Below are 17,322 nucleotides of genomic sequence, written 5' to 3' on the forward strand. Positions count from 1 at the left end.
TTCATTTGCATTTAAAAATTCTACATTTAGTTTATGGGGCAGAAAGTAGTTGTCTGAGCCATGTTGGCTCCTGTTGGACTAATTTCTGGGTCGACCATTGGCTTCCTATCCAGGCGCCAACTCATGGAGACATGAGTTGTTGGATGGCTGTCTGCTGGTTGACTTTGAGGATCCCTTAAGCTGCCCAAATACTTTCAATAGCTATAGTGCTTTCAGCTGAATTATTTTTTTTTTCAGCATCCCCACCATATGTGTCACGATTCACACCAAGACTGTCACCCCCACGTCACAGATCGGGGTGACCTTAGGCCAACAGACGGCTATCACATGTGCAGGAGGCATATCTTAGTTATCCCTCTACTGCTACAATGTGATGAAAAAACACACACAAGGCTATTGACCTCTTAGTTTACCGCAGGGGCTTCTTTTAGGTATCCCACTGCTCTTCAATATACCACGAGCTGCAGGGATTTATGTATATCCCGCTTAGGGCTGTTTTCCACTTGCGAGATACACGTCCGTGTCTCGCATGTGGAAACCAAGCTCTGGCGCCGGCACTTTGGAGCGGAGCGTGCGGCTCCATGTGTTGCTATGCGGCTGCACGCTCCGCTCTGGAGTGCCGGCGCCAGAGCTTGGTTTACACATGTGAGACACGGACGTGTATCTCGCAAGTGGAAAACAGCCCTAACAGTTCCACTTAAAACTTGCAGCTCTCTGGCACCCCCCTTACTCTCAGGTCAGATTGGGTACTACACCTGGGGTAATTAGTCGCCAGAAAGGCTGCCTGCTATGTACTGGCTATTGGGCACGCTGCAGCGACGCGATTAACTAGTCCCACTCAGGCAGGAACAATATCAACGTCGCAGTCGCTACAACGACTCCCAAAGGCACAGCACACGGTATGCTGCCACCAGCTTCAATTAAACGGGTCCGAAGCTAACCCAAAACAGTAGCGTAATTCCCTTCAGAAGACTTGGGGTACGTTTTAGAGCAGAAGAACGAATCTAGTATTAAATATTATACTTCATCAAAGGTTTAAGGCAGAGTTTATAAAGTTATATAAAGATGTTACAATATGAGACAATTGAAAATATGCACAAGGTAATTATAAAAATAACAGGGGTTAAATGAGAAATTAACACTTACATGTGTTCAGGACATTGCAGGCAACGAGGCTAGTTCCCATATGTCCCAATGCATTAGGACTGGCAGTCAGGCTCCTCAGGTGAAAAAACTAACTGCTGGGGTCTGTCAGAAACGTATAAACCGCAGCCCGTGACATCACCAACAGGGCTGGCTTACCCAGATCCTCCTCTATCTTCAGCCTTCTAGTTTTCTCCAACAATTCTTATAATTTGTGTATTTTCTGTCCAGAACATGTCAGAATCATAACACACCCAGCATTCATCTTGTATTAGGATTTGCTCTCTATAGATACTAAATTCAGGCTAGTAGGGACACTCCATTTCAGAGAAATCCATACTCGGCCCGGTTGGACTTGGAGACTCCTGCTTACAGTGATGGATAGATGCGCCGATGGACGTCAGCAATATGTATTTATTATTCTCTCAGCCCAAGTCGTTGGCCCAGAATCTTATCATATTAGAACAAAGAGCCTCTGTTATAAAAGAACTTCTATACCAGTTTCAGCTAGTACAGATGGGAGGGGTGAGTAAGTTGCTCCTAGCCTGGAATTTATGGCCAGGGCAATAAAACCCTCTTCTACCATACATTCCGACACAAAGAAGCAAAGAGAACCAGAGAGAGAAGGGGGGGGGGGGGACTTTAGCCCCCAGCATGGGCTGAAGGGCAAAGCTACAGCATCACATTATATTTCATACAATATCGTGACAATATGCATATGCACTTGTTTTAGAAGAGCATGCCTGTTTTTCAGTAGGAAGAGATGTAGGCTTATCCTCCAAGCCCCCGTCCACCTAGAGCCAAAAGGATCGGATATTGACAAATGATTTTGGCCTGATCCTTATTTTAGCTGTCATCATTTACACGGAAAGCCAATCCTACCAAAATTGTCAGGTTTGGATGACTGTGCTCTAGTTTGCATAGTCAACATTGAATGTCACCTTTTTCTTAAATTTCGCAATGAAACACAATTGTATATAATTTCTCTATAAGGAGTTTTGTAGGCATCACCATTTCATGTTCTCATGTCTTCAAAAATCTTCCACCTTGTTCTGCTCTCCAGACCTTTCCAGAATATATCGGAGTACCTTGGACAAGACACCTGTGGGGCCAACAGCTGGAACGTTGTTGATGTAGAGCTGCCTTTGAACACCGAACAAGAACCGAGTATCACTTTGCTAAACCTTAAACCTTGGACGCAGTACGCGATATATGTCCGAGCCATCACTCTGACCACAGCGGAGGAAGGCGAGAGCTTTGGAGCGCAGAGTGATGTGGTTTATATTCGGACTAAACCAGCAGGTAGGATCACCTCAATGTGGATAAAATAAATACCAACTCAATGCTGTTGATCCAGAGTAAGAATTTTTTCCCTTAGATTGATGCCACCCTTATGTGTCATGAGCTTAATATATCTGCTTTTATATATGATTAATTAAACTTTTTTTTTATCAGGCCTCAAAGATTTGAGATTTTTGGCAATGTCCCATGGGGAAAAATGCGCAAATTTAGTTTTCTTCCTTATTGTTGAGGAATTATATCGGCCAAAATAGATGCCTCCAAAGAAATAGAAGTCCATCTGTAGACGGCTGCTTCTAGCTTCTTGCCTCTCATCAGCATACAGTCGGGTACTGGTTGATTTGACTAAGGCTTCTTTCACACTTGCGTCGGTACGGGTCCGTCGCTAAGCGTCGGCGCGACGTACCGACGCACGTTTTGAAAATGTGGCACAACGTGGGCAGCGGATGCAGTTTTTCAACGCATGCGCTGCCCATTCTAAAGTCCGGGGAGGAGGGGGCAGAGTTCCAGCCGCACATGCGCAGTAGGAAATGGACGATGCGACGTACGAAAAAACGTTCCCTTGAACGTGTTTTCGTGCCGACGATCTGCCAAAACACGACGCATCCAGTGCACGACGGACGTGACGTATGGCCATACGTCGCGATCCGTCGGCAATACAAGTCTATGGGAAAGAAACGCATCTTGCGGGCACATTTGCAGGATCCGTTTTGTTCCCAAAACGACGGATTACGACGGACGTCACACAATGCAAGTGTGAAAGAAGCCTAAGCCTCCATTCACCTGCTGGGTGTCTTCAGTTTAAACCAGTTACACCTTAGTGAGCCCGGTCTGAGGCCAAATTCACAAATCATGGACTGTGGCCGGTCTCCTGAACCGAATTTTACTATATAATGTGTTATTTCTTCCATCTAACCTTCTACTGTTCAGGTTTTTGCTGAAATGCATTTTTTAAAACATTTTTTTGCCCTTATCACTTTCTTTATTAAAAATATTGATCTACATTTAGTAGCAATGAACATACGTTTTCCTCTATCTTTTTTTTATTGAAGCATAAAGCATACAATGAGCATGTGCAAAGATTATTGTGAAAGTAGGTGGGGTTGTAACATTACCTATAGTGATTGAAGGATGGTGTATGTATGGTCAGCCATTATAATCAGGAGGCAGGATTACAAGAAAACTGCTGAAAACTCTTCCTAAAAGTATGGGATAATTGCTATATATATATATATATATATATATATATATATATACCGTATATACTCGAGTATAAGCCGACCCGAGTATAAGCCGACCCCCCTAATTTTGCCACAAAAAACTGGGTAAACTTATTGACTCGAGTATAAGCCTAGGGTGGAAATGCAGCATTTACCGGTGAATTTCAAAAATAAAAATAGATCATTATTTCCCCATAGCTGTGCCATATAGTGCTCTGCACCGTTCATATTTCCCCATAGGTGTGAACCATATAGTGCTCTGCACCGTTCATTGTGCCCCCTAGCTGTGCCATATACGGTGCTCTGCACCGTTCATTGTGCCCCATAGATGTGCCATATACGGTGCTCTGCACCGTTCACTGTGCCCCATAGCTGTGCCATAAACGGTGCTCTGCACCGTTCACTGTGCCCCATAGCTGTGCTGTGCCATATACGGTGCTCTGCACCGTTCACTGTGCCCCATACATAGCTGTGCTGTGCCATATACGGTGCTCTGCACCGTTCACTGTGCCCCATACATAGCTGTGCTGTGCCATATACGGTGCTCTGCACCGTTCACTGTGCCCCATACATAGCTGTGCTGTGCCATATACGGTGCTCTGCACCGTTCACTGTGCCCCATACATAGCTGTGCTGTGCCATATACGGTGCTCTGCACCGTTCACTGTGCCCTATAGCTGTGCTGTGCCATATACGGTGCTCTGCACCGTTCACTGTGCCCCATAGCTGTGCTGTGCCATATACGGTGCTCTGCACCGTTCACTGTGCCCCATAGCTGTGCTGTGCCATATACGGTGCTCTGCACCGTTCACTGTGCCCCATAGCTGTGCTGTGCCATATACGGTGCTCTGCACCGTTCACTGTGCCCCATAGATGTTCCACATAAATTTGTGCCGCCGCTGCCGCAATAAAGAAAAAAAAACACATACTCACCTCCCTTGATTGCAGCTCCCGGCGTCTCGTTCCGGCGCCTCCATCTTCCCGGCGTCTCTGCTCTGACTGATCAGGCAGAGGGCGCCGCGCACACTGTATGCGTCATCGCGCCCTCTGCCTGAACAGTCAGAGAGCAGAGACGCCGGGAAGATGGAGGCGCCGGCCGGGAAGATGGATCGGCGCCCGGCGGCTGGAACGAGGACAGGTGAATATAACATACTCACCTAGTCCTGGCGATCCTCGCGCTGTCCCCTCCTGTCTTCGGTGCCGCAGCTTCTTTCTCTATCAGCGGTCACCGGCACCGCTGATTAGAGAAATGAATAAGCAGCTCCGCCCCTATGGGAGGTGGAGCCGCTTATTCATTTCTGTAATGAGCGGTCCCACGTGACCGCTGAAGAGAGGAAGAAACTGCAGCGCCGAAGACCGTGGGACGGCAGGGACAGCGCGAGGATCGCTGGGACTAGGTAAGTATACCCCAGCGCCCTCACCCCCTCACCTGCCGACCCCACCGCTACCGTGACTCGAGTATAAGCCGAGGGGGGCACTTTCAGCCCAAAAATTTGGGCTGAAAATCTCGGCTTATACTCGAGTATATACGGTATATATATATATTTTTTTTTTTTATTTATTTTTTACTGTGAAAATGGTTGGATGCATGGCTTTACATTTTGTTTGCTGGTGAAACGGGATAGGTTTAAATTATTCAACTTATTCTTTTTACATGTTTTTTTTCTTCTCACATCTGCAGCACCCACTGTTCCTCAAGACGTTATGATCATGTCCAACTCTTCTTCACATCTAATTGTTCGATGGAAGCCTCCAACACAACGCAATGGGAACATCAGCTACTACCTCGTGCTTTGGCAGCAGATGGTAGAAAATCAGGAGCTGTACACCAACGATTACTGTACGAAAGGTTAGTATGTCATCTGCTTACAGACCAGAGGAAGATCTCAAGCTATGTGTTGGCTCTGACCATGGTTTAGGATTAGATAGTAATATGTACAGTTGTGTGAAAAAGTGTTAGCCCCTTCCTGATTTCCTATTCTTTTTGCGTGTTTATCACACACAAATGTTTCTGATCATCAAACAAATGTAAATATTAGACAAAGATAACACAAGTAATAACAAAATGCAGTTTAGAAATGAAGGTTTTTCTTATTAAGGGAAAAAGAAATCCAAACCTACAAGGCCCTGTGTGAAACCGTGATTGCCCCTAAATCTAATTACTGATTGGCCAACCTTAGCAGCAACAACTGCAATCAAGTGTATGCGATAACCTGCAATGAATTTTTTACAATGCTTTGGAAGAATTTTTTGCCCACTCATCCTTGCAGAATTACTGTAATTCAGCCATATTGGGAGGTTTTCGAGCTTGAACCTCTTTTTTTAAGATCCAGCCACAGCATCTCAATGTGATTTAAAGTCAGAACTTTGACTAGGCCACTCCAAAGTCTTAATTTTGCATTTCTTAAGCTATTCAGAGGTGAACTTGCTGGTGTGTTTTGGAACATTGTCCTGCTGAATAACCCAAGGGCACTTCAGCTTGAGGTCATGAACAGATGGACAGACCTTCTCCTTCAGGATTTTTTGGTACTCTGCAGAATTCATGGTTCCATTTAACACAGCATGTCTTCCGAGTCCTGATGCATCAAAACAGCCCCAGACTATCACACTACCACCACCATATTTTACTGTTGGTATGATGTTCCTTTTCTGAAATGCTATGTTCTATAATAACATAATAATATAATGGAACATGCACCTTCCAAAAAGTTCAAATTTGTTTTGTCACTTGTTGTGAATTCTGTGGCAGAGTTCCCTCCTGTGGTCACAAGTGGTACTTCGGCTGATTCTCTCTGTGAGCTTCCGTTGGTGGAGGAGAGTGGTACTGCGGCTTCTGAGTTTCCTTCCTCGGGTGATGTGGTGAAGTCGTTAGGTGCTGCTCTATTTAACTCCACCTAGTGCTTTGATCCTGGCCTCCAGTCAATGTTCTAGTATTGGACCGGTTTCCTCCTGGATCGTTCCTGTGGCCTGCTGCTCTGCATAGCTAAGTTCTGCTTTTGCTATTTGTTTGCTGTTTTTTTCTGTCCAGCTTGCTTATTTGTTTTTTTTCTTGCTTGCTGGAAGCTCTGGGACACAGAGGGTGTACCTCCGTGCCGTTAGTTCGGTACGGAGGGTCTTTTTGCCCCCTTTGCGTGGTTGTTTGTAGGGTTTTGTGTTGACCGCAAAGTTACCTTTCCTATCCTCGCTCTGTTCAGAAAGTCGGGCCTCACTTTGCTAAATCTATTTCATCTCTACGTTTGTTTTTTCATCTTAACTCACAGTCATTATATGTGGGGGCTGCCTTTTCCTTTGGGGTATTTCTCTGAGGCAAGGTAGGCTTATTTTCTATCTTCAGGATAGCTAGTTTCTCAGGCTGTGCCGAGTTGCATAGGGAGCGTTAGGCGCAATCCACGGCGGTCAGCAGAGTTCCCACGTCTCAGAGCTCGTTCTATGTTTTTGGGTTATTGTCAGGTCACTGTATGTGCTCTGACTTTTATGTCCATTGTGGTACTGAATTACCAGATCATAACAGTCACTCCCCCCGAGTATTCTCCCAAAAGTCTTGGGTATCATCAATATGCTTTGTGGCAAAACTGAGATGTTTATGTTCTTATTACTCAGCTGTGGTTGTAGTCTTGAACTGTTCCATGCAGGCCATTTTTGCCCAGTCTCTTTCTTATGGTGGAGTCATGAACACTGACCTTAACTGATGCAAGTGAGGCTTCAGTTCTTTAGGTCTTGTTGTATGACCTCTTTAATGACTCGTCACTGCCCTCTTGGGGTAATTTTGGTCAGCTGGCCACTGCTGGAAAGGTTCTCACTGTGGTTTTCTGGAGTCCTTTCAAAATGGCTCCATAACTTTTTCCAGACTAATAGATCTTATCTACTTTGTTTCTAATTTGTTGCAGAATTTCTTTGGGTTGTGGCATGATGTCTCTAGCTTTTGAGGATTCATTGATTTACTTCACTTTGTCAGGCAGGTTCTACAGTATGTAAGTGATTTCTTGATTGAGAACAGGTGTGGCAGTATTCAGGCCTAGGGATATTAAACTCCACTTCCCAAAGATGTGATAAATTAACTGTGGCTTATGTTTTGGGGGCGGGGCAATCACTTTTTCACACAGATCCCTGGAGATTTGGATTTCTTTTTCCCTTAATAAAGACCTTCATTTAATCCCTTACTGACTTGGTACTTAATGACCAAGCCAATTTTTACAATTTTGACCACTGTCACTTTATGTGGTTATAACTCTGGAACGCTTCAATGTATCCCACTGATTCTGAGACTGTTTTTTTTTTTTGTGACATATTGTACTTCATGTTAGTGGCAATTTTTTTTTCGATATATTGTAACTTGCGTTTATTCATGGAAAAAAAAACAGAAATGTGGCAAAAATTGTGAAGTTTTGCAATTTTCAAACTTTTAATTTTTGTACACTTAGAGTGGTGTCACATAAAATAGTTAATAAATAACATTTCCCACATGTCTACTTTACATCAGCACAATTTTGGATACCTCATTTTTCCAACAAAACTTACAAGCCATTTTTTTTAGGGACCACCTCACATTTGAAGTGAGTTTGGGGGGGTCTGTATAACATAAAATACCCAAAAGTGACACCATTCTAAAAACTGCACCCCTTAAGGTGCGCAAAACCACATTCAAGAAGTTTATTAACCCTTCAGGTGCTTCGCGAGAACTAAAGCGATGTGGAATGAAAGCATGAACATTTTACTTTTTTCACACAAAAATTTCATTGGAACCAATTTTTTTTTAATTTTCACAAGGGTATCAGGAGAAAATGGACCACAAAATTTGATGTGCAATTTCTCCTGAGTGCGCCAATATGCCGTAACTAGGGGAAAGCCACTGTTGGGTGCATGGCAGGGCTCAGAACGGAGGGAGCAACGTTTGACTTTTTGAATACAAAATTGGCTGGAATCAATGGTGGCGCCATGTCGCTTTTGGAGACCCCCTGATGTACCTAAACAGTGGAACCCCCCCCCCAATTCTAACTCCAACCCTAACTTCAACACACCCTTAACCCTAATCCCATCTCTAACCCTAATCCTAACCACAAACCTAACCCTAACACTCCCCTAAACCTAATCTCAACCATAACCACAACCCTAAAGGTACCGTCACATTTAGCGATGCTGCAGCGATCTAGACAACGATCCCGATCGCTGCAGCGTCGCTGTGTGGTCGCTGGAGAGCTGTCACACATCGGGTTACTAAGCGCAGGGCCGCGCTTAGTAACTCGATGTTTACCCTGGTTACCAGCGTAAACGTGAAAAAAAACCAAACACTACATACTTACATTCCGGTGTCTGTCCCCCGGCGCTGTGCTTCTCTGCACTGACTGTGAGCGCCAGCCGGAAAGCACAGCGGTGACGTCACCACTGTGCTCTGCTTTCCGGCCGGAGCTTACACAGGATTGTAGTTTCAAAAAACAACCATAAAAAAACCCAGCCCGGCATAAACTTCTTAGCCATTGGAGCGGAGAACTCTGCTTGTTTCCAAAATAAGGTTATCATCAACAAATCTGGTTAGATACGTGGTCCGCGTTTTCCACGAAGAGAATGTATCGCATTGTCAAGAGGATGAACATGTATAATTGCATAGTTATTTCATCAGACACCAACAGAATGTTCCTCTGTGCCAAACTTGCACCAGGCATTATGCCAACTCAGTCATGGTATGATTATATGGACTCCTGAAAGTCAATAAAACATGACCTAAGCAGATGCCTACTTAAGGTACCTTCACACATAACGATATCGTTAACGATATCGTTGCAGCGTCACGCTTTTTTGTCACGTAGCAACGATCTCGCTAATGATCTCCTTATGTGTGACTGCGACCAAAGATCAGGCCCCTGCTGGGAGATCGTTGGTCGTGGGGAATGATCAGGACCTTTTTTTGGTCGCTGATCACCCGCTGTCATCGCTGGATCGGCGTGTGTGACGCCGATCCAGCGATGTGTTCACCTGTAACCAGGGTAAACATCGGGTTACTAAGTGCAGGGCCGCGCTTAGTAACCCGATATTTACCCTGGTTACCATTGTAAAAGTAAAAAAAAAAAAAAAAAAAAACACTACATACTTACATTCCGATGTCGTCACCGCTGTGCTCTGCTTTACGGCCGGCGCCGCTGACACAGTCAGTGCAGGGAAGCTGACGCCGGGGGACGTGACAGACATCGGAATGTAAGTATGTAGTGTTTTTTTTTTGTTGTTTTTTTTTTACTTTTACAGTGGTAACCAGGGTAAATATCGGGTTACTAAGCGTGGCCCTGCACTTAGTAACCCGATGTTTACCCTGGTTACCCGGGGACTTCGGCATCGTTGAAGACAGTTTCAATGATGCTGAAGTCTTTCCCCGGATCGTTGGTCGCTGGAGAGAGCTGTCTGTGTGACAGCTCCCCAGCGACCACACAACGACTTACCAACGATCACGGCCAGGTCGTATCGCTGGTCGTGATCTTTGGTAAAGGTACCTTCACACTCAGCGACGCTGCAGCGATACCGACAACTATGTCGAACGCTGCAGCGTCGCTGTTTGGTCGCTGGAGAGCTGTCACACAGACAGCTCTCCAGCGACCAACGATCCCGAGGTCCCCGGGTAACCAGGGTAAACATCGGGTTACTAAGCGCAGGGCCGCGCTTAGTAACCAGATGTTTACCCTGGTTACCAGCGTAAAAGTAAAAAAAACAAACACTACATACTTACCTACCGCTGTCTGTCCCCGGCGCTCAGCTTCTCTGCACTCCTCCTGCACTGGCTGTGAGCACAGCGGCCGGAAAGCAGAGCGGTGACGTCACCGCTCTGCTTTCCGGCTGACCGACGCTCACAGCCAGTGCAGGAGGAGTGCAGAGAAGCAGAGCGCCGGGGACAGACAGCGGTAGGTAAGTATGTAGTGTTTGTTTTTTTTACTTTTACGCTGGTAACCAGGGTAAACATCGGGTTACTAAGCGCGGCCCTGCGCTTAGTAACCCGATGTTTACCCTGGTTACCAGTGAAGACATCGCTGGATCGGTGTCACACACGCCGATCCAGCGATGTCAGCGGGAAGTCCAGCGACGAAATAAACTTTCCTCAGCGACCAACGATCTCCCAGCAGGGGCCTGATCGTTGGTCGCTGTCACACAGAACGATTTCCTTAACGATATCGTTGCTACGTCACAAAAAGCAACGATATTGATAACGATATCGTTATGTGTGAAGGTACCTTAAGTCGTTTAGTGTAACGGTACCTTTAGCCTTTAGCCTTCACATTTCCGTAGGTCTAATTTCCACTTGCAATAGTCCTCCAAAACCCATTGTTTTTCTGCAGGTCTGAAGCTTCCCACCAGCAGTGCTGATACCAGGTTTGATAACGATGAAGACGACAGTCTAGACGCCGAAGATAAGTGCTGCCCCTGTCAAAAAAACGGTGGCCAGCCCCTGGACATGCATGAAGAGTCCTTTCAGAAGAAGTTTGAGAACTTTTTGAGGCACACTATCTTCATACCAAAGTAAGAGCTAAGTTTTATTGTTCTTCTATAGACTAACCAAGCCAGGTCAGCAAGAGAGTTTTTTTATATTGGGGGGGGGAAACATTTTTCAAAAAGTTGCAAATGAAGCCGTCACAAGGAAAGTTACATACTATAGTGTTAAGTCTTCCACTGTCCTCAAAATATTCTGTAAAAACACAGGTAATTTAATATAAAGGTTCATGCACATAAGACAAAAATTGGCCAAAGAACAATCGTTGGTCTCGAGGAAAATAACATCTTGGACCATTAGATGTGTCAGATTTTTTTTCGGCTGATTATACAGCCAGTGCTTATCATTGGCCAAAATATTCCAACATTTCTGCTCGATGTTTTGAACAGTAGCGATCCTCACTCCTTCCTTTGTTTGGGCATTGGTCAAAATAACCCATAGTTTGTTCCACTGAAACTGTAAACGATTGTTCGCTATAGTTAGAATCTGCCATTACGGACAACTTTTATCTTTCATATGGTTTTATTTAGTATGTCAGCCTTGAGATATCTTTTTTTATTCTTAAAACAAGGCTCTCCTGCAGGAATCCTCAGTTGACAATTGCTGGAGAGCAAGAGACTTTCAGAAATCTCTTCACACATACTTATCAGTACAATACTTAAATCAGAGTGTTCTTGATCCCCATGTCCATGGTCAGCAGATAGATGAAAGAACAAGAAACCAAAATGGGGAAGTCAAACTAAACCCTAATTTATCAAGCTGTTGTCACCAGTATTCTGGTGTAAAAGTGCCTGAAATGTGCGTAAAAATATTGCAACTACGGTACTTGAAAAATTGGGCAAAACTTTGCAAGGAGGCGGTGTGATGATTGTCAAATTCATCAGCAATTACACCAAAAAAGCGGCAGCAGAAAGATGAGCCAAATTCACTGTGAGGTGTATCTTACTCCCCTACAATCTTCATCAAGACTGAGTACAAAACTCCAGTCTTGATTAATCTGGTCCAGTGTTGGTTTGGTCACTTTGAAGATCTTTGGGTTCAACATTAGGAAGAGTCCTTGTCAAAGTCTGTAATCAACCTTTACTCGACATGTGGTAATCTGGCTTTTGATTGGTCCATGGATCCACTCAAAATATTGCTATGCATGTATATTCATCGATATCTCTTGCTGTGTCTCCAATCTCCTGAATTTTGCAAGATATGGGATGGTTCACTTGTAATACATGGCTTTATTTGTAGGCCTCCATGGAAAGTGACTTTAATCAACAAGAATAATCAGAGGTGAGCTAGATTGCCAACAACTTAATGATAACTCCTTCAGTCGTTATAAGTTCAGTCTATGTAGACTTTTACAGTACTGGTCTCTGTGATGGTCCACCTTATGTTTTGGGATCATACATGTTCCTGGTTCTGAGCATGAATTCTTTAATATCCCCTAAGTTTGCCGACTACAACCATTTTTGTAAAACCAAAAATCCACAATGGTATCAGTTAATATCGTTAATGGTTCTATATCTGGATAAGACTACCCTCTTGGTGGACTTGTAATTTGCCGGTCAGCAACTTGGCCACTTCTGAAATGGTTATCATCCTTGATCCAACAAGAACGCTTCCACTCTAGACCTCTGCTTTCTAATTTGCTGGCTTCCCGTGCATGTAGGTGGCTTTGCATGCCTCCATACCCTACTTTATTCCAACCTTGAATTATTAAGGGTACCGTCACACTATACCATTTCGATCGCTACGACGGTACGATTCGTGACGTTCCAGCGATATCGTTACGATATCGCTGTGTCTGACACGCAGCAGCGATCAGGGATCCTGCTGAGAATCGTACGTCGTAGCAGATCGTTTAGAACTTTCTTTCATCGCTGGATCTCCCGCTGTTATCGCTAGATCGGTGTGTGTGACACCGATCTAGCGATCTAGCGATGCGATCCAGCGATGCGTTCGCTTGTAACCAGGGTAAACATCGGGTAACTAAGCGCAGGACCGCGCTTAGTTACCCGATGTTTACCCTGGTTACAAGCGTTAAACTAAAAAAAAAAAAACAGCACATACTTACATTCTGGTGTCCGTCAGGTCCCTTGCCGTCTGCTTCCCGCACTGTGACTGCCGGCCGTAAAGTGAAAGCAGAGCACAGCGGCTGTGCTTTCACTTTCACTTTACGGCCGGCAGTCACTGAGTGCGGGAAGCAGACGGCAAGGGACCTGACGGACACCAGAATGTAAGTATGTGCTGTTTGTTTTTTTTTAGTTTAACGCTTGTAACCAGGGTAAACATCGGGTAACTAAGCGCGGTTCTGCGCTTAGTTACCCGATGTTTACCCTGGTTACCCAGGGACCTCGGCATCGTTGGTCGCTGGAGAGCTGTCTGTGTGACAGCTCCCCAGCGACCACACTACAATTTGCCTACGATCACGGCCAGGTCATATCGCTGGTCGTGATCGTAGGTAAATCGTATAGTGTGACGGTACCCTAAGTCTCCACACCTCAGCTGGCAGTCTCTATTAGGATAAAAAATACTCCCTCAGATCATTTAAGACTGATAATAATCTAGAGATTAATGGCCTGACATGACACACAGTTGACTGTGACTCTTGGTTGACACTGAGTTTGAAGCTCAGAGCAAGTCGTTTTATCTCTCTTTGACAAAGGGAAGCCACCTATCCTCAATCCTTGTTGTGGCATTCAGTGGGGGGAAGGGTTTGTTTGTAGCATTTGAAGAGGGCTTGTGATAGACTGCATCCACAATCACTTTTTTTTTGTGTGTGTGTGTGTGTGGTCCTTGAGGAAAGACCGTCTCAAATCTCAAGCTTTCAAAAATAAAAAAGTCTAATAAATAACCTGTTTTCTAAAAATCTCATACATTGGACGTATAAGAAAGCTGGGAGGTCAGTAAATGGGTTGAAAGAGATTTAGTTGTATTCTTGAATTCCAGCTTAGTGGAAAGTCAACTATTAGTATAGAAAAACTTTTGAAAAATGATGAGAAACTAAGGTATATTGACACCTAAAGTGGTCAAATTAAGGCATCGCTGTAAAATCCTCGATTAGGGGAACCTAATGTTTCCTGAAAGAATGTGTCCTGCAATTGGTGAGTTTTTTTTTTTTTTTTTTTTTTTTTAAGCTAAAATTGCCAGAAGGCTTTGATTTTGGACCAAAAAAAATAATTTATTTCTCCATTATGGGTATTTGGGATGGATTCCTGCTGTGACCAAACCCAGAAGAAAGAGACTTGAGGTGTCAGTTGTGATCATGCCTGGCTTCTGAGCTGCTGTGCTTTGTTCCAAGCTTTTACTCTGTCGGGTGACATGTTGCTTTTTTTATTTTTTTAATTTTATTGACAAAATGTTTTTGTTTTTAACGGCTGCCTTGATTTCTGAAATGTCGACTTTTCTTTTTGGCCATAACTACTGATAGATGGCTTCCCTTTTTAACTTTTGGAATCTTCTCAGATCTCGAATTAAAAAAAGGGATGTGTCTGGAATAATTGGAGAAGCTCAAGGGAACATATCCATAGTAGAGGGGACTTCAAGTCATACCATCAACAACACTGCCGTGGAATCCAAACCTTTTACCTACAAGGACAAGATCTACCGAGACAGAATGGTTATATCCAACCTGAGACACTTCACAGAGTACAGGATTGACATCCATGCTTGTAACCACGCTGCCGATATTGTCGGATGTAGTGCAGCAACCTTTGTATTTGCCAGAACTATGCCGAATCGTAAGTTCTTTCGTTAAACACAATGTTAAAAAAACAAGTGCACGGGTTAAATCCTAAGTTATGGGTAGTTAAGGATACTCCCTGGCTATCAATGATTTAAATAAATAATATATATATATATATATTATTATTATTATTATTATTATTATTATTATTATTATTATTATTATTATTATTATTATTATTATTATTATTATTATTTATTTATTTATTTATTTATTTATTTATTTTATTATTATATATTTTTTTTCCTTTTAGCACACGCCGATAATATAGCAGGTAACATTACCTGGATGTCCACTGGACAGAATGCCATCCTCATGAAATGGGAAGAGCCAGAGAATCCTAATGGTTTAATCTTAAAGTATGAAATCAAGTACAAGCGGGAGCATGAGGTAAGAGTCTACAACTGGAAGAGGATCGATTGTTTACATTTTTTCCAGAGAGATATAAATTGGGTGCCACATTTTGAAGGGGCTAGAGATGAGGGAATCGATTTGTGAGACTTCGGGCCAATGTTGAGGTCAAAGGTACATGGCAGCTGGACTGGAGGACCACTAATCTCTTACCTTCCTGCATCTCTGACATTGCATTTGATTTGTCAGGACTGGGACATTGTCATCTGAATGACGTGATACACAGATGACGTTGTGCCAGCCCTGGCTGGTCTAAAGCCGCACCATGGATGCCAGAAGGTAAGAGATTTGCAGGCCTCCTGTCTATCCGCCAGGTACCATTGACCTGGATGCTTGACCGGAGTCCCACAAATCGATCTCCTCATCTCTAGCCCCTTCCAAATGTTGCACCCTATTGGTATGCCAAGGACTTGAAGACTAGCAAACAAAATGAAAATGTCAAATGCATAAAACTGGAAATATCCGATCAACTAAAATTGGTTAATTTTCAAGTTTTAATGTCCAAATATCTCTTGCAGGAAGGACCCTCAACAGTGGTGTGTGTCTCCCGCCAGAGATTCCAAAAATATAAAGGTGTCCACCTCACTCTGGTCCAACATGGGAACTATTCCGCCCGCATCAGAGTCACGTCTTTGGCAGGCAATGGATCATGGACAGAGCCCATCGTTTTCTTTGTGCCTGGCCCAAGTGAGACAACTTTGATATCTATAGAAAATTGCACTGAAAATAGTAAAATTTAATGTTTAGAAAAGATTTTGATAAAATTGACAGTACTAAGTCAAGGTCATAAAGGAGATGTGGGTTGATACTTAGAATAAAACTGGAATAGGTTGAAAAGCTGACGGAAATAACAAATGTTCCTCACTATATAAAGATCTTTTCAGAACAAAATGACACTCGCCCATGGCTGTGTGCACAGAAGCACCCCAGAGAGCAAATCCTTTATTAATTTTTTTACGAATTGACACATGTATATGTAGAATATTTAGAATGCATGCACCCTACTTGTTAGTCATAAAGAGAGTCTGTCAGATGGCTTATATCTACTAAAGCTCCGAATAGGTTTAAAAAAACGAAACAAAACCTCTGTGCAACTGCAAATCTATTTATAAATTTTTGACAACATTAAGTTTGTTCCAATCTGTAAATGAACTGCCAAGTTCCTGACGTAAAACTCTGCTTAACTTTGCCTACTTGGCCCTGATGAACTTCTGCACCATTGTGTTGTCTGTGAGATCGTGCATGTGCGGTGAGTTTAAAGTCGAGAGCTGGAGCACTTGCCAATGCTGTGACCACCCTCTATGCACTTGCCAACTAAAGGACATAATGGTACAAATTTGATTTTCTCTACATTTGCTAGATAGGCCACTTTCAGAGGCGAAACCCTCATGAATATGCCATAAATATCTTCCAAGAGACAACCCTTTAAGAGTCTCCTATATCGAGCTGAAGATAGTTTATTTGGCATAAACCATATGATATACTCCATTTCTGTAATACATAGCTGCTTTACTTGGTCAGGAGCCATACTACAAAATTCTAGAAAAAAAATCTGGGATTAACCTTTTAATGTGTGGATGATTTGCTTACTGCAGAAGAGACGCAGTCTGAGAACTTTTACCTGATCCTCAAAGTGCTGCCGATATTACTGTTGCTCATCATCGCCTGCTTGGCCCTGTTCATCTTCTTCTACAATAGGAAAGGGTAGGTTGACTTTTGCGTTATTGCTTTTCTTTGATTGTCTGGGTATTTTTGTCCTGCAACTTCATCACCCCATTTACTTACATCATTGACCAAACTCAATGAGACACCCAGCAGGCCTCATTTGTAAATCATCAACTCATTTATTTCTTCGATACCTGTGTAAGAAGTGTCAAGTTGTTGTTTTTTTTGTTTGTTTGTTTTTCGTTTTTTTTGTGGATTTTCTTCAAAATCCTTCCCCAAACCTGCTTCTGTTTAGAAAACTCTTCAAATCTGCAAATAGGAAATCCAATTTGCTCTTCATGAGGTTTTTTTTTTTAGATTTTATTCCTAAAGAGGTTTTC

General features: G+C 43.4%; 1 protein-coding gene across 1 annotated transcript in view; it reads left to right on the forward strand.

Moving 5' to 3' along the window:
- The window catches only part of INSRR (insulin receptor related receptor), a 47,175-nt gene that overhangs the window by 18,545 nt on the left and 11,308 nt on the right, over nucleotides 1–17,322 (forward strand). The window contains exons 8-15 of the mRNA XM_069728228.1: nucleotides 2,207–2,445; nucleotides 5,344–5,511; nucleotides 10,979–11,159; nucleotides 12,370–12,411; nucleotides 14,587–14,861; nucleotides 15,120–15,256; nucleotides 15,796–15,964; nucleotides 16,873–16,981. Coding sequence (XP_069584329.1) covers nucleotides 2,207–2,445; nucleotides 5,344–5,511; nucleotides 10,979–11,159; nucleotides 12,370–12,411; nucleotides 14,587–14,861; nucleotides 15,120–15,256; nucleotides 15,796–15,964; nucleotides 16,873–16,981 — 1,320 coding nt within the window. The remainder of the gene's footprint in view (nucleotides 1–2,206; nucleotides 2,446–5,343; nucleotides 5,512–10,978; nucleotides 11,160–12,369; nucleotides 12,412–14,586; nucleotides 14,862–15,119; nucleotides 15,257–15,795; nucleotides 15,965–16,872; nucleotides 16,982–17,322) is intronic.

This window comes from Ranitomeya imitator, chromosome 1, assembly GCF_032444005.1.
Source record: "Ranitomeya imitator isolate aRanImi1 chromosome 1, aRanImi1.pri, whole genome shotgun sequence".
NCBI classification, from domain to species: Eukaryota; Metazoa; Chordata; class Amphibia; order Anura; family Dendrobatidae; genus Ranitomeya; species Ranitomeya imitator.